The sequence below is a fragment of the Sorex araneus genome, chromosome 1 (genome assembly GCF_027595985.1).
Source record: "Sorex araneus isolate mSorAra2 chromosome 1, mSorAra2.pri, whole genome shotgun sequence".
Classification (NCBI taxonomy): domain Eukaryota; kingdom Metazoa; phylum Chordata; class Mammalia; order Eulipotyphla; family Soricidae; genus Sorex; species Sorex araneus.
Window position 1 is genome coordinate 2,830,088 of NC_073302.1, and position 22,124 is coordinate 2,852,211.

The window sequence follows — 22,124 nt, forward strand, 5'->3', positions numbered from 1 at the left end:
TCGCAAGTCAGGGACTCCGGGAACACACAAAGGCCGTGTGGGGGGCCTGCGATGCTCACACTCGACCTGGTGGAGGTTTCTGCCCGGGGGCCCAGACGACAATTCACCAAGGGGAGCACGTCCTAGCGTCAGTAAGAAATCAAACACGTGAAACAAGCTGAGATGGTGTGGGGACGCAGAGGAACGACACGGAGAGGGAGAGCCTTTCCCGACAGAAGGGACAGAAGGCGGCACAGCCAGGAAGCTCCGGACGAGCAGGACCCAGGGTCACGTCCGACTGGCTGCAGGACATGTCTCTCCTGAGCGCGCACCGGAAGCCCGCAGCCCCCGCGCCTCAGCACATGGCTCGGAGGAGCACTCGGAGGTGTGCCCAAGGCTCTTCGGCCGGGAGGCTTGGGACATCAGTGACAATCACGGCAGTTTACGTGCACTTGACATACCTGGGCCGAGCCGGCCTTGGTCACCGTTGGGGCTATCTTGGGTGATTTCTGCGCCATGGAGGGCACTGGGCTGAGACTGCCGAGGGTCGTTCGCCCTGCCAGAATCCAGTCACAAGAAACACAGTGTCACTCCCCTGGTCCTTCCCATCGTGAATGTCCTGTCCTCAAATCTGTATTTGGCCCCACTGATGATCTCTATTAACATCTATTAAGACGAGTCATGGCCACAGCTCTCTCAGCCACTGCTCCAGGTAACCTAGAAACATCCATCTTTCTCTTGTCTTGGGGTCTCACCCACTGTTCCTCAGGGCTTCCTCCTGGCTCTGAGCTCAGGGATCTCTCCTGGTGGGACTGCGGGGACCACATACGGGGTGTGGGGATAGAAGCTGGAGTCAGGCCTTATCGTCAGACTACTCTGCAGCCCCAAGCACACGTCTTTCACTAACCCCTTTCACACAGCAGGCCACACCGGGGAGTCTCCGATAATTGGCATGTGTACATGCGTGCAGGCCAAGGTGACTGGCCTCATTCTTATTCCCCACAGCAGCTCATGCAAAGACAAAATGACATCAGGTACCACCAGTGGTATAAAACGTTTGACCTGGTTCTCACTGTGTGGAGACTACCGGATTCCAAACTGAGAGACAGTCTACAAACTGACGAGCGAAGGCTCCGCACAGGTGCTACCCGTTCGAAAGCCCTATCTGAGCTGAGAACAATAGGAAACTCGAATGTACAGAAGTGGTGCCCGGGCTGGCGGGAGCAGCCACGACACATACGGCTGGATAACTGTGGAAACAGAGTCTCTGCAGACTGCTGCAGCTGTGGACCCCGGGTGCGAGCAACCATGCACACACACATACATACGCACACTCGCACACACACACGCGCGCGCGCACACACACACACACACACACACACACACACACACACACACACACACACACACACACACACACACACACACGCACATACACAGACCCTGATGTATGGGACAGAAAGCGCTCCCTGCCTCCAATTTTCTAAAAAGCTTTAGAAAAACAACTTCCATGAGAAAGAAAGATAAAGCAAGCGGAAGAGCGTGTGAGCAGGTGCATCTGAGCGAAGGGCGCAGATACATCACACGGTCCTGGCCATGTTTCCCGAGGTCTGACGGGACGGAGGAGAGGCGGCACGTGTGTGCGCCTGCACTTTCACAGTGCGCTTCCGGTCTGCTTGACTATACTAATTACTTCCCATCTGTAATCCTTACTGAATAAAGCTGCTTAAATAGGGCAGAAGGTCAAGTACAAAAACGCTCTCCCATGGCGCTGAGCTTAAGAACCATCCAGATCAACCTTCCCCGCACCTGCCAGAGCTGTGCTGTGAACCTCCTTCAATAGGGAAGGCACTGCACGAGGGCGAATGCCCCCAGCAAGACCCTTTCGGGGCACGAGCAGCGCGCTCGGCTACACAAAGCTTCGGGAGAACGGGCCGAGGGCCACTGGCCCGCGAATGCAGAACTCGGGGCTGGAGAGACAGAACAGTACAGTGGGGATGGCATTTGCCTTGCACGAGGCTACCCCAGGTCCACTCCCAGGCACCCCATATGGTCCCCTGAGCTCCACCAAGAGTGCTCCCTGAGTGCAGAGCCAGGAGTAAACCCTGAGCAACACTGGGTGTGGCCAAAAGCAAACCAAGGGGCAAATGCAGGACGGAGCCCTCAAGGAGCCTGCTGGAACCCTACCTGGTACCGAGGGAGAGGCGGACGGGTTCGATGACACGGAACTGGGCGGCAGCAAGACGGGCGGCGTGTGGCTGAGGAAGCCGGATGTGAGCTTGGAGGCAGACGAGAGCGGCAGGATGGGGGGTGCGCTCTGGGAGCTGTGAACAGAGCAGAGAAGGCTGCGGGCTGGAGGCACCCGGCGGCCGAGACACTCTTCCCACTGCTCGCCAGCAGAGTGCTCAGATGGGAAATGACTGCTCAAACCCCTCTGTCTTCACAACAAAGAAACGATTCACTAATTCTTTTCTTTTTTTTTTTTTTTTTGCTTTTTGGGTCACACCCAGCGATGCTCAGGGGTTACTCCTGGCTCATGCACTCAGGAATCACCCCTGGCGGTGCTCAGGGGACCATATGGGATGCTGGGATTTGAACTCGGGTCGGCAGCGTGCAAGGCAAACACCCTCCCCGCTGTGCTATCACTCCAGCCCCACGATTCACTATTTCTTATAAAAGGCCAAACCTTCGGGTAGGGCAACTGCCCAGCACAGGATCCGAGGCACCCAGATGGTGCCCCGAGTACCACCAGGAGTGATTTCTGAGTGCAGAGCCAGGCGTAGCCCCTGAGCACTGCCAGGTATGGCCGCCAAAGCAAAACCAAACAAACAAAGGTAAACTTGCAAGGAAACAAAGATCAGTTTATTTTAAAACAAACTAGCTGGGGGCTGGAGCAATAACCCAGGGCAAGGTGCTTGCCTGGCCTGTGGCTGACCCCTGTACCACATTTGGTCCTGCAGGAACCACCAGGAATGACCCGGAGCAGACTCAGAAACAGGTTCTGAGCAACACTAGGTATGACCCAAACACCAAAAGAGAATGAAGGGGGGGCTGGAGCGACAGCACAGCGGGTAGGGCATTTGCCTTGCACACGGCCGACCCGGGTTCAAATCCCAGCATCCCATATGGTCCCCTGAGCACCGCCAGGGGTGATTCCTGAATGCATGAGCCAGGAGTGACCCCTGTGCATTGCTGAGTGTGACCCAAAAAAGAAAGGAAAAAAAAAAGAGAGAATGAAGGGGCTGAGCTGGGTGCAGCTGTGGTAAAACACAGGCTTCATGAGAGCAAGGCCATGAATCTGACCCCGGGGACCAAAGGATACAGGTCCCGTAAAAAGCCAAGCAAAGAAAGAAAAAGTCAAGAAAACATCAAGTAGCGTGCTAAAGAGACGACACAGTCTCCGGCACTTGCCGTGCATGTGAGACCTGGCTCAATCCTCAGCACATGTGTTCGCCTGAATCTGCCAGACGTGATCCCTGTGCATCAGTAACAGCCCCGAGCACTGCTGGGAAGGGTCAAAAGTCAAAAGCCAAAGCCAGAACACTTCCAAGGAGTTATAAAAACAAAACTGCTACCATGATATAAAATATCCAGCTCATTTTTGTTTTTATTTTATTTTTAATTTAGTATGTTTTTTGGTTTTTTTCTCTCTCTTTTTTTAAACTGAATCACCCTGAGATAAAGCATTACAAAATTGTTCATGATTGCGCTCCAGTCAATTGTTTTTATTTTAACGGGTGAGACTCAGGGGCCAGATTGATAGTACAATGGGTAGGGCGCTTGCCTTGCATGTAGCTGACCTGGGTTTGGTCCTGGCATTCCATATGGTCCCTCCAGTACCATCAGGAGATTCCTGAGTGCAGAGTAAGCCCTGAGCATAGCCAGGTGTGGCCCCAAAATAAACAACAACAACAAAACAAAAATAAAAGAAGTGGGAATCAAATTCTCCCCCTGTAGGGGCTGGAGCGAGAGCACAGTGGGGAGGGCGTTTGCCTTGCACGCGGCCGATCCGGGTTCGAATCCCAGCATCCCATATGGTCCCCTGAGCACCGCCAGGAGTAATTCCTGAGTGCAGAGCCAGGAGTAACCCCTGTGCATCGCCGGGTGTGACCCAAAAAGCTAAAAAAAAAAAAAAAATTCTTCCCCTGTAGAAGGAATTTACTAAGAACTGGTTTGAGTTTCTTATGTACAAAGTGGAAAAGAAGGGTAAGCAGTCACCATCTTTGGGGTCTCTGGCACTGCATCTGTTCCCCCAAATACTGCCAGGAGTGACCCCTAAACACAGCTAGGTATGCCAGCCCCCCGTAAAAAGGAAAAATGAAAGAGTGAAATATCTGCCCTCTTAAAGAGCCAGCATGAAATGACCACCCCCAAATAAATCATGACATAATACCTCTACTGCAAGCCACAACACCGAAAGGAGAGAGAACAAAAGGGAAAGCCCTGCCACAGAGGCGGGGTTGGGTGGGGGGATGGGTGGGGGTGGTGGGAGGGATACTGGGACCATTGGTGGTGGAGGATGGGCACTGGTGGACGGATGGGTACTCGACCATTGTATGACTGAAACGAAAGCACAAAAGTGTGTAAGTCTGCAACTGTACCTCACGGTGATTCACCAATTAAAAAAGTTAACCACTATGTATTGTTCACTGTGAAAATTCAGTTGATTAAAATATCACAAATCTTGCATGGAAAAAAAAATCATGACACAGTCACTTGGTGATTAGGGTGAATCCTGATGGAGTCCCGGGGGTCCCGCGCAGTCCCCTGCATAACAATGGCCAGGGTGGCGGTGCCCAGAGCCCCGCTAAGAGCGGGAGAGGAGAGTTGGGGATGCCGGCAGCGCTGCCCAGCCGCCACTGCTCTCAGGAAACCCAGATTCTAAGGGGAAAGCGAGTGGTGACAAAGTGCTTTTTGGCTTTTTCAAAGGTGACTAGACAGGCCCCGGACGTGGTGGCCGCTGGGGCCGTCAGAGCAGCAGTGGGCAGCCCGGGGCCAGGAGGGCCAGGCAGGGACCTGCAGCTGCACAGGGTCACAGAGAAAGGGGTCTGGAGAGACAACGGGGCAGAGACAAAACGGGCAAGGACGCCATCTCTGGGGGCGGCAGCAAGTGCCCGAGTAAGGGGCTTGCCCGGACCCTGTCCCGCACTGTGTCCTGCCGTGGGCAGCTAGGGCACTGAGCGGGGCAGGAGTGGCCCCACGCACGGAATCACCCCCTCCGGGATTCCTTCCGAGGAAGACGGGGCTCCGCACCATCTATTTCCTAAAGGTATACCATCTACGCGGACAACCAGAAAAGGCAGAGCCAGTCCTTAGACATAAGCCACCAACCGCGGCTAACACACTGAAGCTCTATGAGGCCCTTCCGAATTCTGTTTACCGATGCAAAATTTTTCCTGCTCTTTCCCCCATAATAATGACTTTGGAAAATACAAAATAAAAAAAAATTATTTCCAGCAATTCCAAACATGGGACTCAAGTACTTGCCAGTAGCTGCCCTTCTCCCGTCTCTCGCTCTTACCTTTCGCTCGGGCTGCCCTTGGCCGTGGCGGCCGCGGGCAGGCTGGAGGGCTTCAGCCCCACGTTGGCAGGGGGCAAGCTGGCGGCCGGTGTGCTCTGCAGGGTGGGCTTAAAGCCCGAGGAGCCCAGGAAGGGAGGAGCTGCCGGCGCCACGGGCGAGGCCGCAGGGGTGGGAGCGGGGGAGGCGTGGGGAGGAGGAGAAGCGAAAGCGAAGGCGGGGGCACTGGAGCCCAGGGCTGCTTTGGACGTGCTCAAGGTGCCGGAATATGGCGGGGGCTCCCCAGCTGCCGACGCAGACGGCTTCGAGGAGGAAGTGCCAAAGGAGAAGCCGAGAGAGGGCAGAGAGAAGGTGGAGGTGGGGGCAGCAGGCCCCGAGGGAGGCACAGAGATGGAAGCTGCGGCCAGCGGAGAATCCAGTTTCTGGGCGGCTGGCGAGGAGGTCGGGGTGGTGGGAATACTTCCTGCAGCGAGAAAACGAAAAGAGGAAGAAATTAACCCTCCAGTGGTGGGCTCAGGAATAGTTCTCAGGGATGGCGCATGCGCCTGTCCTGTGCGAGGCTCTGAGTCCGATCCCCAGCACTAACGGCTACGGCCAGCACTGTCAGACCAGGGTGCCCTGGGCACTGCCCGGTGCCGCCCCCACCATAAGCCTGTACAGTGGAGGCCCACGTAACAGAAATCTGAAGCATATGAAAGGGCCTGGGGTAGACTGAAGTGAAAAATAATGGTCCTACTTCAAGAAGGAAAAAAAAAAAACAGGTAAAGCTGAAACTGAACTTTCCAAAGTTAACATTCCACAGAATAAAATGTATAAAATCCTGGAAGAAAAACGGAAAAGGCAGGCTAATAGAACTTAGACACACAATTGAGTAATAAAGGAAAAAAATGTACTGTTACAGCAAAATGAAATCATCAGCAATCTTTCATTATCAGGAAAACATTTCAACTCACACTTCTACCGCTTAATAGTCACTAAAAGCAACTGTGGTGCCAGATTACACGCATCACTTAAGCGTACATCAGATCTCAAGACAAAGCAAGAAAGCAGCTCCCTCGGGAGGGCCTCATCCTAACCAACAAGAGCGGCAAGGACCAATTTCTGCCAGGGCCGCCATGTGGCGTTTGCGGGCGCTGCCAGGGCCACACGTGCTCCTAGGGAACGCCAGGTGCCTCCCACGCCCCAGACACACGCACACGAGGGTTGTGATATTTTACTTGGGAGCGGACTCAACTGTGCGCAGGGCTTACTTCTGGTCCGTGCCCAAGGGTCCCTCCTGGCGGGGCTGCGTGTGTGCAGGGGGGACACTTACCCACGGGGGATGATCATGCCAGGTGTCTCAATGGTCACAGCAGTGAGGAGTGGGCTTTAATGCTAGAGACGAGCAGCTCAGGACCTACTTCCTACAAACACGCCTCTATGCTTCATCACTAAAGACGAGCCGGAGACACTACAGGAGGCTGCACCGCCTTGCGCGTTAACCGCAGCTGCAGGTCATGCCCCGGCTGAATCCCTGGCACCACACACTCCCCTGAACACCATCAGGGGTCACTCCTGAGCACAGAGGCAAGAACCGGCCGGAGGGGCCCCCACAACAGTCATAAACTAACGTCAGATAAGCAGCATTTTTTTATCAGCATGTTTAGTTTACAGGTCTTCCTTCTGAACCCCCAGGGAAACGCTTGTTTCCACTATGCCTAGAGCAACAAAACGCTCAGACCACGTATGGAAATGCCGCTGCCTGTGAAAGCACAGCTCTTGCTCTGGAGGGTCTATGCCCTCAGGGGTCAGGGGTCACACGGGTCAGCAGCACGCCAAGCAGGCACCTCATCCCCCATACTCTCTATCTGGCCCAAAAATGTCCTTTCCAAGAAACCTGTATTTCTGGGTCAGAGTGCAGAAGATCGAGCACATGCCTTCATGCAGGAAGCCCAGGTTTGAGCCCTGGAACCACGTGGTTCCCCCAAGCAGAGTCAGGAACAAAACCCAAGCACCACCAGGTGTAGCCCCAACATCAAAATAGTAAGAATTTCTATTTCCTCCAGTCACTGTGAAAAATCTAAAAATAACAGCCTGACACGTATGTACAGAAAACAGGCGCCAAGAAGCTGTGTGTGTGTGTGCAGAGAACAGGCACCAGGAAGCTGACGGTGTGTGTACAGAGAACAGGCACCAGGAAGCCCACTGTGGCTGCTGCTTGATGGATCAGTAATTTTTCATACTTTCTCATTTTTCTTTAAAAAATATACAATTCAAAGGAGGAGAAGCAACTATTTGAAGTTAAACACAAACTGGGGCTGGAGTGATAGCACAGCAGGGAGGGCGTTTGCCTTGCACACGGCCGACCCGGGTTCGATTCCCAGCATCCCATATGGTCCCCTGAGCACCGCCAGGAGTAATTCCTGAGTGCATAAGCCAGGAGTAACTCCTGTGCATCGCCGGGTGTGACCCAAAAAGCAAAAAATAAAAAAAAGAAGTTAAACACAAATTAAAAAGTAGTCTCTACTGAAGGGACCACCAAGTAAAGGGTGCTAGGAGGGCCCGTTCGGGATGGGAGATGCGGGCTGAAAGTAGACAGCAGACCAAACATGATGGCCACTTAACACCTCTACTGCAAACCACAACACCTGAAAGGGGAGAGCAAAACAGAATGCCTTGCCACAGAGGCGGGTGGGCGGGGGAGGACTGGGTGGAGGTGGTGGGAGGGACGCTGGGACCACTGGTGGTGGAAAACGAGCCCTGGTGGAGGGATGGCCACTCGGCCATTGTATGACTGAAACGCAAGCACAAAAGTGTGTAAGTCTGTAACTGTACCTCACGGTGATTCGCTAATAAAAAAAAAAAGTAGTCTCTATCACACAGAAATCATTTTAGATTTAAATATCCAATTAACTATTTTTCCTATGCATACTTTTTTGTAAGGTGTAGGTTTGGGGCTAGAAAACAAATGAAGAAATTTAATTACTGCTAATATTAGGAGTGGCTTCAGATTGGTTTGTTCTTTAGTCACACTCAGTGGTGCTCAAGGCTTAGTCGTACCTGTGCTCAGGGATCACTCAGGGTAAGGCTCTGGGGCCATATGGAATCTCAGAGCTCAGGGCTAGAGTGAAAGTATAACGGAGAAAGCGAGAAAGCGTTTGCCTTGCATGTGGCCAACCAGGGTTTGATCCCCAGCATCCCATATGGAACCCAAAGCACCACCATGCACCACCCACCATGAGTGATTCCTGAGAGCAGAGCCAGGAGTAACACCTGAGCACCACTGGCTGTGACACCCCCCCCCAAAATAAATCAGAGCTCGAACCAGGGCCAGCCCCCGTGCAAGGCAAGACCTCTAATGCCCGTACTGCCTCTACGAACTCTATGCATGCATTTCCCCCCCCTAAAAAGACAACTCAGAATGTATAAAACTTTTCATCAGTAAATATCCTGTCCTGGTGACTGAGCAGAACGCTACAGTATGACGGTACAATGTGTGCCAGCCCGTCATGACTCAGACCCTAACTCAGGCTCATACATGGCAGTATCTGGAGCAGGCAGGTCCACACGGGCCAGGCGAAGGTAAAGCCAGGAAGCCAGGGAGAAAGAGCCACCGCACGCCTTACACTTCTCGGGACGGGCCCGGAGAGCCCGCGGTGCCGGCCAGGGACAGTACATACCTGATGACTTGGGCTGTCGCTCTCCCTCTAGCGAGAGCCGCTCCGGGGTCCTGATGAGGGACCTGACCCCAGGATTCTGATTGATCATGTAAAACGGACAGAGCACACCGTCTGTAGAAAGCAGCAAGAGAACTGGAGCAGGAGGGAGCGTCTTCTCATCATCTGGGAACAGGAAGTGAACGTGACGGTTAAGAGGCTCCTCTCACTCACCCTCCTTACCCCCCGCCCCAGGTCCCACCCGAGAGCCTGTCCTAACACAGCTCTGTCTGTCCACCGCGTGTCTGCCTCGAGCCCTTCAGTCCTGCACAGAAGCCCTGACAGGTCTGCAACGGCCTCGACCCCCGGAAGGTGTCTTGATTTTTAGGAGTGTCTCAGTGCCACACAATTCAACATTCCCCGAACCAAGCCACAAGGCTGTAAGTCTTTCAGGCTGACATACATGAAAATCCGAGACTCCGGGAAACATATAATACAACACAGAAAAGTGACTCAGGCTACTTTATCTGCATCCATAGTTGAAATAGAAGCAGAAACTGTCAGTTAAGACGCTTTCTGGGGGCTGGAGCAATAGCACAGCGGGTAGGACATATGCCTTGGACGTGGCTGACCCGGGTTCAATTCCCAGCATCCCATACGGTCCCCTCAGCACCGCCAGGGGTAATTCCTGAGTGCAGAGCCAGGAGTAACCCCTGTGCATCGATTGGTGTGACTCAAAAAGGAAAAAAAAAAAAGACGCTTTCTGGATGCTGGTGCGATAGTACAGTGGGTAGGGCAAAGAGCCTTACAAGCAGCCGACCCAGGTTCACTCCCTGGCATCCATACAGACCTGAGCCCACCACGAGTGATCCCTGAGGGCAGAGCCAGGGGTAAATGAGCACTGCGGGGTGTGACCCAAAAACAAATGAACAAAAAAAGCCTGTTTTCTTTAGATCTTCAACAAAGTCTTTAGAACTTCATCATAAATGAGACTAAATAAGACTAAATACTTTGCTGGGGTTTTATTGTTGATATTGGTTTTTTGGTGGGGGTCACATCTGGCAAAGTTCAGGGGTCACACCTGATGGTGCCCTAGGGACCATATGGGACGCCAGGATAGAAGCTAGGTCGACAAGATACAAGGTTAGCACTTTACCCACTGTCCTATCACTCTGGTCCCAGACCAAGTTCTTGGAGGACAAGGGGCTCCCGTGGTGCCCACAGGGGATGCCTCTGTGCAGAGGCCATGGAGAGCAGAGGCCACGCCGCTTACGGCACTTTCCCATTTCTCAGCCGGCAACTACGCCAGACCGCAGAAAGGCACAGGGCACACAGCATGCCACCACTGAGCCTGGCCCTCACTGTCGGCTGTCACACCAGGCACGGGGTGCGGTTTCGGTTGGGGGCTGCTCCTGTGCAAGGTACTCGGGACCCGGAGCGGGGAAGCACGCAAAGCCCCCTGGGAGCTGGGGCAACGGCACAGTGGGGAAGGCGTCTGCCTTGCATGCAGCCAGGTTCGATCTTCAGCACCCCGGATGGTCCCCGAGCCCTCCGGGAGTGAGCCCTGAGCACACAGCCAGGAGTCAGCCCCGAGTACCACCAGGAGTAGCCCAAAAGCAAGCACACAGATGCAAGCCCTGAAACCCACAGGTGCTGGACACTTGGGTGCGCTCCCTGGCGCGTGGCCTGACACGAGTGCCGTCTCCGAGCCATGTCCCGCTCACGTCAAGCAGAAACCCAGCCTGGCCTGGCGCGAGAATGCAGACTAGGGTCTCGTGTGAGCCAGAGGCACAGAGAAGTGGCTCTCGGGGCCCGAGGGCCATCAAGAGAGAGGGCGCCGGCCTTGCGTGGATCTGACCCGTGTCCAGTCCCAACACCCCTGACGGTCCCCCACGGCCGCCAAGAGTCAGCTCTGAGAAGTTCTGAGAACGGCCGGTGGCCCAGAACAAACAGACGCGAGCGAGCTCCGGCACCCGAGGGCGGCGCCACTTACTGATGGCCACTTCCACCTGGTTCGTGTAGTCCACGGCAACTCCCACGGGCAGGGAGTCGTCGCTTCTGTCAGTCACGGGCAGTTCAGCGCGACTGGAGTCCTCCAGCAGCCAAGACTCCCAATTAATCTGGGGGAACAAAGGAAGAAAAAATGAAAGGAAACAGCAGTTAGAAATCTGCAGTGGTTCCTGTTAGGAGAAAAGAAAAACCCGACTCTGATTCGAGCTGTGCGCTGACAGATGGGTCTAAAGGTCCTGGGTCCCCCGCAGGTGAGGCGTCAGCCTTCCACCCCAGCTCTGCGCCTGGTGTTTCAGGCCTTGAGACCCGAAAGCAAACAGAAAAGGCTGCTTTTCTGACGGCTCCACGTAGCCAGGGAAACCTGCTCACCCGAGCTGGTCACAACCTGCTCCAGAAATCTGAGAGGGGGCCGCGAGTGCTGTGCTCGGTGATCCAGAGAAAGAGGGGACTTTCGAGGCACACTGTCCCAACACGGGCCCATCTTCCCGCCCCTGGACTCCCTGAGAACATTAGATCTCCACCCTCCCAATTTCCCCTTCGCTTCAGTTTGCAAGACTGAGTTCTGTTCCTTCCAAGAAGTGATTCTTGGGGCTGGAGCAATAGCACAGCGGGTAGGGCGTTTGCCTTGCACGCAGCTGACCCAGGTTCAATTCCCAGCATCCCATATGGTCCCCTGAGCACCGCCAGGGGTGATTCCTGAGTGCATGAGCCAGTAGTAACCCCTGTGTATCGCCGGGTGTGACCCAAAAACCAAAAAAAAAAAAAAAAAAAAAGTGATTCTTGGCTTAAAAAAAAAAAAACACTCACACAGGCTCCCCGCTGAGATGTGAGCCCATGCAGCTGCACAGCATGACTCCAGAGGCCAGCTAAACTACTCGAGATACCAGCAGCTCCTTGCAAAATGTCTCCAGATTGAGAACTAAGCCGCGGCCCCATGCCTGCCCAGGAGGGGAAAGGTTTTTCTCTCTCGCCTTTTCCTTGCCGGGGGCAGGGGAGCTAGGGGGGGGTGGCGACCGAGATATTATGAGGACCACAGATGGGAGTTACAAGCTTGCAATGATCCAATTTCTGGAAGAAATTTCCCTGGACTTAGTTGCTAAAATACAGAAATCCAAGACCTCATTTCTCTTCACAGCAGGTCTGACTCTAGTGGGGAACTCCTAACAATAATAGTGAGTTTTTGTTGAAATATTGAATGTAACCAAAGTAAAGAGAAAGTAAAGTGAAATTTATCAGTTACACAGGCGGGTGGTGGGGGAGATGGGAGGTATACTGGTTTTTTTTTTTTTTTGTGGTGGAATATGTGCACTGGTGAAGGGACGGTTGTTTCAGCATTGTATAACTGAGACTTAAGCCTGAAAGCATTGTTATTTTCCACATGGTGATTCAATTAAAAAAAAAAAACAAAAAACCACCGGCTGGAGCAAGAGAACAGCGGGGAGGGTGTTTGCCTTGCACGCGGCCGACCCGGGTTCGGTTCCCAGCATCCCATATGGTCCCCTGAGCACCACCAGGGGTGATTCCTGAGTGCAGAGCCAGGAGTGACCCCTGTGCATTGCCAGGTGTGACCCAAAAAGAAAAAAAAAAAACAACACAAACAGGCACTGGAGCATAGCACAGCGGGCAGGGCATTTGCCTCACACGAGGCAAACCTGGGTTCAATTCCCAGCATCCCATATGGTGTCCCGAGCGTCGCCAGGACTAATTCCTCAGTGCAGAGCCAGGAAGAACCCCTGAGCATCTCTGGGTGTGGCCCAAAAAGCAAGAAAAGAAAAGAAAAGAAAAAAGAAAAGAAAAGAAAAGAAAAGAAAAGAAAAGAAAAGAAAAGAAAAGACCCACGAACACCTGGTCTTTCAGTACTGACTAAAACTCATGTCACCTCATGGGTGACACGAGGGAAGGGGGACGGAGTGTCCAGGTGTCCAGTGAGTAGGAGAGAAGCATCGAGGGGATGTGGCCAGGCCTCCTGATGAGCTCTGCAGTGACAGACCACACTCATGAGCTCAACAAAATGTTTCAACTTTGAAACAACCTATAAACCAAGCAGTACCCGGCCATCCCTATTCGGAGGAACAAGAGCAGTTCTGACTTTATCAAAGAGGGGCCAGAGTGGGGGTGGGCTGAAGGGGGGGAAGCACTTGACGGCAAAAAGGGGACAGAGGGGCTGGAGCAATAGCACAGCGGGTGGGGCGTTTGCCTTGCACGCGGCCGACCCGGGTTCGATTCCCAGCTTCCCATATGGTCCCCCGAGCACCGCCAGGAGTAATTCCTGAGTGCAGAGCCAGGAGTAACCCCTGTGCATCGCCGAAAAACAAAACAAAATAAAGAAATAAAATACGAAAGTCACAACAGAAGTCACTAAAGTGGTGGGAAGAGGGACTGAAAGATTCGATTTAAGCTAAATCCTCATTGGTCACACAGCCTTAAGGCAAAAAACTTAAAAAAAAAATCAATAACCAGCAATAAAGCAGATTTTTATCTAAGGAAAAGAAAATAATAATTGAAATTTTTTTGTTTTGGGTCATACCCGGTGATATTCAGGGATTACTCCTGGAGGTGCTCAGGGGACTCTATGGGATGCCGGGGATTGAACCCTGGTTGGCTGAGGGCGATGCAAGAACCCTACCTATTATACTATCTCTCAGGTCCTGTTTTTTGTTTTGGGGCCACACGTGCCTGTGTTCAGGATTGACTCCTGGCTCTGTGCTCAGAGATCACTCCTGGTGGAGATCCAGAGGCGATGTGGGATGTCGGGGCTCAAACCTGGGTTGGGTGCGTGCAAGGCAAACGCCCTTCCTGCTGTGCGATCACTCCAGTCCCTCTAGAGTTCTGCTTCTTAAAACTGTGGGTCACAAGCCCCCTGGTGTCACAAAAGCACACATGGGAAGCTGTGTGAGAGGAAATGTGAGTTCTGTGAGAGGAAATGATTTCTGAATGCACAATGACTAAAGGTTATTTCAAAAGCAACTGCATAATGAGTGGAGGATTTCTGGCAGCTTGGACAGTGCTGTGTTTCCCGGGTGAACACGAACTGCGAGTGGGCAACGCTTAAGCCTGGCTCTCTTGGGGCCCGAGAATAGTACGCAGGCAAGGCACTTCCTTGTCTTGCATGCAGATGGCCCAGGTTGGATCCCCAGCACTGCACAGGGTTCCCTACCCCCCACCAGGAGTGATGTCGGGGCACAGTCAAGAGTAAACCTGAGGGGCTGGAGTGATAGCACAGCGGGGAGGGCGTTTGCCTTGCATGCGGCCGACCTGGGTTCGATTCCCAGCATCCCATATGGTCCCCTGAGCACCGCCAGGAGTGATTCCTGAGTGCAAAGCCAGGAATAACCCCTGTGCATCGCCATGTGTGACCCAAAACAGAAAAAAAAAAAAAAGAGTAAACCTGAGCCCAGCTTGGCTCTGGCCCCAAAACCAGACGGCTAGGGGCCGAAGTGATACAGGGTAGGGCATTTGCCTTGCACACGCTGACCCAGGCTCAGTCCCCAGCATTCCACAGGGTTCCTCGAGCACCACCAGAAGTGATTCCTGAGTGCAGAGTCAGAAGTAAGCCCTGAGCAACACATGGTGTGACCCAAAAAATCAAGAAGCCAAAGGGCAGGGAAAGAAACAAAACCCAGAAGTCTAGACAAAAGAAGGCTGCTCTAGGGGGCGAGCAGGACTGGGTGACTTAGACATGTAAGCCTTCCTCTGTTACTTGACTGCTTAACCATATACACAAGTTATTTTATATGCAACTGGGCTACACAAGTTATTTTAAGAAAAACCAAAAAGTATCTTTTCCGTGTGAATTCCTAATGTTATTTGTAGAAGGGAGTTGTAAAGCTATTCCAAGAGCAGTAAATCAGACTTCCGAGGCCTGCCTGGAGACCCTAGAGCCCGGAGTCGCCCACCCTAGACGCTGGAAGAGCCGCGTGCTTATGGCGGGCCTCCTGGAGCCCCCGAGGATGAGGGGTCCGCATCTAACGGACAGAGCAGGTTCATGCCAAGCCAGGTGCTTCGGGGGAAGCTGGCGCCAGCCGCTCCCCAGGCCCAGCTCCTCACCCAGGCCTGGCCTTGCAAGAGTCCACGTGCAAGAGGGAAAGTGGGTGCTCACATGCACACGGGCATTTGCGGAGTCAAAGTAAGTATTTGTGATGAGTCGCGAGTTGCTTTGATCTACAAGCTTCTGATTCAAGGACAGGACATAAAACTGAACACGGCAGGACAAGCTCTCCTGAGCGCCAAGGCATCCTCCTGCCGGAGGATGAGGCCACAGAACGCTCCCTCACGTTCTAGACGCGCCCTCACAGGACAGAAGGGAGCTCCGTGGCCCGGCGGAGCTAGAGCTGACCCCACATTCATCCAACACAAAGCACGGGCCCCTACCACCGCGGAGCTGTCCGCAGCCAGCAATCCGTGAGCGGGACGGAGGCACGCCCGGATCTTAACTGCACAGCTCTAAGTGCTTGGAAAGGCCATCGCGGGAAAGTGACGAGAGAGAAAGTTACCTGATCACTCTGTCGAGCTAGGATACCAACTTCTGTGGACGCTGCAGACGCTGCCAGCACCAAGTCCCTTTAAGGAGTAAACCAGACAGACCATTAAGTCCAAACAGCAGCAGTTCTCACCTGACCAGGTCAGTGACATCTCCGGGGAGCTCGCAAGATGTCAAGGAGGAAAGATACAAGGATTTCAGACTTGAAGCCTCGCCTTTCAGTTCACAGGACTCAGTCAATTGCCTGTCTACTTCAGACAAGGAGAGTTACACGGGATCAAGTCCGAGTTCTGGTGCAGTAACACTGTGCATGCAAATAAAATCACCCAGAGGACGAGGCTTTGCGGCAGATAATCCGCCTGCACTGCCTGCTCTCAGCAGCGGCGCCCAGGGGGCCCCTGAACAGTACTCTCTCAGGGCAGCAGGGGCTCAGCAAACAGCCTTCTTAGTATCAGTGTGCACATGGGTGAGACCACTTCAACACTGGGGAAATAAAAGCAGCAGGCAGGCGGGCAGTATCTGGCACGGGAGCTGCAGACACGTGCAGGGCGTGTCTGGGGGCGACTCTCCTCTCCGGGAAACGCTTTCCGAGCGGCACTTGCCACTCGTCCACGTAATTGAGGAAGGAACGGTGCGCTAGGAGACGGGGGGCCGGGTGGGCACTCACCACTCCTCCACATAACTGAGGAAGTAATGGTGCTGCCGCTCCGTGCAGCTGCCGTAGCACGGCTCCATGAAGTTCACAAATATCTCGGGGTGCTTCTCTTCTTTTTTCTGAAAACAGAGAAAACGTCTCCTGACTGGTCTTTAAATCTAAGAATCTCAAAAGATGAAACCAATTACATTTTATGAGGAAATCTGCTCAAAAAAACTACATCCGAATACACAGATGGGAGGGGACAGTGCCACGGAGCAGCGCTGGGCCATCACAGAGCCTGCTCTGCCCGCAGCTGACCCCAGCCTCTCCCACCCCTTTCTGCGTGAGGGCAAACACAGACGATGCCACTTCTAGGAGCTTCCATTTCTCACGTTTGAGACAAATAAATGCTCAAAGGAGGACTGTCTAAGACTGCCAAGTGGGGGCTGGAGCGACAGCACAGCGGGGAGGGCGTTTGCCTTGCACGAGGCCGACTTGGGTTGGATCCTCAGCATGCCATATGGTCCCCCGAGCACGGCCAGGAGTAAATCCTGAGTGGCAGAGCCAGGAGTAACCCCTGTGGATAGTTGGGTGTGATCCAAATAGCCAAAATATAATAATAAATAAATAAAATTTAAAAAAAAATCTTTTTAAAAGGCTGCCATATGAAAGCAAACAGCATGGACAAAGCTTCTGCCCACACATGGCACAGAACACAAGGAGTTAATAAACACTAGCACTGCAGCACTGTCATCCCATTGCTCATTGATTTGCTCGAGCGGGCACCAGTAACGTCTCCATGGTGAGACTTGTTGTTACTGTTTTTGGCATATCGAATACACCACGGGGAGCTTGCCAGGCCTTCAATGCTGCTTTGGAGTCATGCACTGCTATTAGCGGGTTTTTTTTTTTTTGGTCTTTTGGGTTTTTTTTTTGTTTTTTTTTCTTTTTTTGCTTTTTGGGCCACACCCAGCGATGCACAGGGGTTATTCCTGGCTCATGCACTCAGGAATTATTCCTGGTGGTGCTTGGGGAACCATATGGGATGCTGGGAATCGAACCCGGGTTGGCCACGTGCAAGGCAAACGCCCTGCCCGCTGTGCTATCTCTCCAGCCTCTATTAGCGTGTTTTTAAAGTGCACAGAACTGAAACGAGTCATGCTTTGCTCATGTCGGCCTGGCAGGTGCTGAAACCACTGCTCACTGACACGGACGGAGGCTCTGCTGTCCCGACAGATACACCAGGGCCTGGAGCTGAGCACCCCCTCCTCTGGTTTGCTCTTTCCCCTATACTTTATGGGGTGCACCCCCCCCACCACAAGTAATATCACTCCTTCTTTCACAGCCTTCGCTCCTCTCCTCTCCCACATTTTGCAAATACGACTCTTTCTCCTCAGAAAAGCAGTCAGGCTGCAGAAAGAACACAATCGGCTGAGCATGAGCATGGACTTTGCATGCAAGAGGACCAGGCTCAAGCCCCTGCACCACACAGCCCCCTGAACACTGCCCCAAGGGACCCCTGTCTGCCCCTGCCCAGTGGAGTGTGGCCTCAAAACAAAATAGATAAAAGATAACCTGGCAACGTTATCAAAAGCTAACCCGAAATCCAGTCACAGAGGCCTGCCTGCAGCCCTCTTGGCCTAGCAATTTCACTTCAATGCTTTTAGCTTAAAACATAATCGTTAAAAACATACCTAAAAGGTTGTATTGCAGCATACGATTAATTAATTAAATTAAGAAACCAGAAAACAGTTTGAGTACTCAACAGTAGAGAAAAGCAAAATAAAGCCCCCAAAGTCAAATACAGATTCACTGACACAGGAAGGTTTACAGCCAATCTGAGGTAAAGTGGGATCCGTGCAAGTCCCGCCCGTTATACTGAAGCTTTGGAAGTGGAAATCTAACTGAAAAAACATTAAGTTACTTCTGGATGGTAGAACTACAAACGGCTTAAGAGTAATTTTTAATCAATGACTTTTTTGTGGACAGTCCTTTTGCAAACATCTTTAAGAAAGATTTTTTCTGACCTTTGAAATCCCTTTATTTAGACATGAAGCTCTTAATTATTCCTTTCAAGGCCACTGCATGCAGTAACACTACCAATCTCATTATTCCACTGTAATTCTACCCGGCTTGTTATCACTCACTCCTCGCTCCCAGGGCCCCTCCCCAGAGACCTGCCCTAAACACCACCTAAGCAGCACCCAGCAATCCTCCTTCCCGGACCCCCATTCCCTCCAGCACCCTCAGCTGCTGAGTGGCCAACTCTAGAGAATGCAAACAGTGGTCACCGCTGAGCTCTCTCAGGCTGGCAGGGCCCGGCATACTGCAGGCCTTCGTACGTATGTTTATTCAGGCTAACCCTTCCCGTCACTGCTGCGCTAGCCAGCAGTCACACAGGCCTGTGTGCAGCCTTGTGCTGCAGACACACAGCCTTGTGCTCACCGGGCAGGTGCACACTTCCAGATGCATCACCTGTGCCCACCAGGGGCCAAACTCCAGCTCACACGCAGTGCTTGCCTGGGCTGCACACTGGCTGCCGTGCAGAGGTTGCACACTTTGCCGTAGCACCAGAACCCGACTTGGCCCATGTGGGCAGCCCCAGTGTCGCCCGTGCAAGGAGGGCGCTCTTGCAATCAAGCCACACCCGGGTCTCCGGAAGATTTTCTAAATTCAGTTTTTGTTTTCCTGAAACTTCTTTATCGCAGGTTAACATCAATGAAGACTCAGCTCAGAGCTGAAACTAAACCAAGTTTTCTAATTGTTCAGCTCGTAACGAGAAAGTGAAAATGCTCCAAGTGAACATGGTCATCCTGGCCCCCTGGGCGCACAGCGCAGCCGTGGACCCTCAGACCTACGGTTCCACCACTGCTGCCAGCGGAGGCGGAAACGGAAGCCGGAAGTCAGCCTGAGGCTTCCGACTGCGTCGCAGCGCAGCTCTCCTTTCCCCGACGCACGTACCGGGAGCAGCGCCATCACCACGTCCGGAGCCGTCTCCAACGTGCCGTCGGCAGCGGCGTAGACGATGGTGAAGACATAGGTGCCGATCCACAGCACGTCCAGAACTGAAAGACAACACAGCCCGCCAAGTTGCCTAGCTGGAGCAGCTCTGCCACGCCACCGGTCTGACACCCCCGGAGGAAAAGTCAAACTATCCTATATTCCAGCTTTAACAATGGTCCAGATCAGAGACTAGATATGACCCACAGATACAGACTTGAAAAACCCGAATTTAATCCAAAGTGGAATTTTCTTCTGGCCAATTACCTGCAGGGCAAATCGTAAAGAATTCTAATAAAAAGGGGCTGGAGCAATAGCACAGTGGATAGGGCGTTTGCCTTACACATGGCCGACCTAGGTTCAATTCCCAGCATCCCATATATGGTCCCCTGAGCACTGCCAGGGCTAATTCCTGAGTGCAGAGCCAGGAGTGACTCCTGTGCATAGCCAGGTGTGACCCAAAAAGAAAAAAAAAAAAAAGAATTCTAATAAAAGATGTGGATTTGCCATGCGAGCAGAGGGTCAGTGCTACGCTGACTTAACTAGAACGTTCACACAGGCTCCAACACCGCCCAGCAGCTACGAGACATATCCTGGGATTCAGAATTCTGGAATACAGACGGTGCCTGTCTAAAACTTGGTCCCCTGTGAAAGGCAGAGTGTTACCTCGGACAGGATGGTCGGCCTCATAAAATGGAGGACAAGGAATGACTTTTTTTTCCTGCAGAGTCTGAAAGAGATTTGGGGGAAAAAAAGAAAGTATCAATGGAACAATCCCGAAAGCTGGGAAACGGTGCTCAACACTTCTGCAGTCCTCAGACGGTCCCCAGACTAGCCGACCAACGCAGGGCAGGCTGGGGCTGGGCCACACTCACTGGTGTTCAGGAGACCGTGGTGGCGTCCTGACCCCTGAGCCAGCGCCCTCACCCTGCAGGCTTTGTTACACGGTCTGTGCTTCTGTGGGGGCCACATCCTGCAATGCCTTGGGGCCGTGCAGTGCCAGGGATCCAGAGCCACGCGGGGGCAAGGATCAAATCCAGGGCCTCGCATTTGCCAGGCCCGTGGGCTCTACCACCCGAGCCACGTTCTTGGTCCCGAATTACAGCAAACAGAAATATTCTGTTTGGAGGTCACGAGAGAAAGCTGGATTTGTCTATGTTCCAGAAAGCTCTGAAGGCTTCCACTAAACAGAACCCGGAACACAGGGCATGTCTCTGGGGGAAGGATGAGACTGAAGGGAAAAGTCCCACTCTTTGCTCTATGCCACGTGTGGACCAATGAATTTATTGCAATGAGCATAAAATACGGCTAAATAGAGAAAACACCGGGGCCGGAGTATAGTATAGCAGGTAGGGCGTTTGCCTTGCACAGGGCCAACCCGGGCTCGATCCCCAGCATCCCACGGGATCCCCCAGGCACCGTCGGAGTAATTCCTGAGTGCAGAGCCAGAAGTAACTCCTGAGCATCGCTGGGTGTAACCCAGAAAGAAAAAAAAAGAAGAGAAAACACCAACAACTTGTCAAACCACACCAAACATTGCACAGTTTCAGTGAAAACAGAGTTCTGACGTGTTGAGGGCAGCACTCACAGGAAGGTACTGGACCACAGTTCCGTTCTGCTTCCCCACTGCCAGCTGCTTGCCTTTGGGGCTCCAACACACTAGGCAGAGAAGAGAGAACCGGTTCAAGGGGGAGGAAGGGGCGAAGCAGTGAGACCTGAACCAGCAGCCGAGCGGGCCCTGTTCCCTGCCCTGTCCCCGGATGGCTGCCTGTAGCACTGACCTCGCTGGGGGAAAAAGAAATCGTTATTAACTGAATTACTGACTTGATCGGAAGAGCCTGGCAGGCTCCCTGTGGCGTATTCATATGCCAAATACAGTAACATGATGGATCTCATTCCCCTGACCCTGAACAGCCTTTAATGTGGCACCTCTAATGTTGGGAAGGGTGAGAGGCTGCTAAAATCTCAGGGCTAGGACGAATGGAGACGTTACTGGGCCCGCTAGAGCAAATCATTGATCAATGGGATGACAGTGATACAGTGACTGACTTGATAGCTAAAATTACCTTTCCAGGGGCTGGAGCGATAGCACAGCGGGGAGGGCATTTGCCTTGCACGCGGCCGACCTGGGTTCGAATCCCAGCATCCCACATTGTCCCCTGAGCACCGCTAGGGGTAATTCCTGAGTGCATGAGCCAGGAGTGACCCCTGTGTATCGCCAGGTGTGACCAAAATAGAGAAAACAAAAATTACCTTTTCAATGGGACAGTGCCCAGAAAGCTAAAGATTTCTGTAGTTTTAAGATAAGGAGAACAGAGGTTTTCAAATTTAAAAAAAAAAAAAAAGTTCTCTGCTATTTCCAATGCTTTCTGGCCAAATGGACAGAAGTGATTCCTGAGCACCACTGTGCGTGCCCCGCCTTTTTGGCACCCCCAAAAGACTTTTCTCTAGAAAATCGAAGCGCACCTGAGGTCCATCATGCAGAATGTCCAGCGCTATGGAAGGCAGGAGAGCACTTTCCCCTCCACTTTTACCAAGCAACAGCAAATAATATTTAAAAACGTATCTCCTTTACTTCCAAAACCACGGTTTGAATCAATCACCACGACTGTATGATCGGCAGCGAGTCCGTGTTACCCACCGGAGGTCACCGCCACCGTGGAAGGAAGCGTCGCACACACTTTGACGACGTCCGTGACCTGCAGCACAGCGATACTGCCATCAGCCAGACACACGGCCGCCATGGAGGGGACCGTGGGGTTCCACTTCATATCCAGCACCATGCCGCCCGCATCCTTCTGAAGCTTGTGATAGGCAAAGGGGCGCTTCTGCGGTTTTGTCTTTCAAAATAAAAGCCCAGAAAAA

The 22,124-nt window shown here is 52.8% G+C and overlaps 1 protein-coding gene across 1 annotated transcript in view; it reads right to left on the reverse strand.

Moving 5' to 3' along the window:
• The window catches only part of NUP214 (nucleoporin 214), an 88,595-nt gene that overhangs the window by 61,333 nt on the left and 5,138 nt on the right, over positions 1-22,124 (reverse strand). Inside the window, exons 4-14 of the mRNA XM_055140152.1 lie at positions 21,901-22,099; positions 20,848-20,918; positions 19,926-19,989; positions 19,221-19,324; positions 16,290-16,396; positions 15,636-15,702; positions 11,126-11,252; positions 9,157-9,318; positions 5,501-5,960; positions 2,167-2,303; positions 441-535 (exon numbers count right to left, since the gene is read on the reverse strand). Of these exons, the coding sequence (XP_054996127.1) occupies positions 441-535; positions 2,167-2,303; positions 5,501-5,960; positions 9,157-9,318; positions 11,126-11,252; positions 15,636-15,702; positions 16,290-16,396; positions 19,221-19,324; positions 19,926-19,989; positions 20,848-20,918; positions 21,901-22,099 (1,593 nt within the window). The remainder of the gene's footprint in view (positions 1-440; positions 536-2,166; positions 2,304-5,500; positions 5,961-9,156; positions 9,319-11,125; positions 11,253-15,635; positions 15,703-16,289; positions 16,397-19,220; positions 19,325-19,925; positions 19,990-20,847; positions 20,919-21,900; positions 22,100-22,124) is intronic.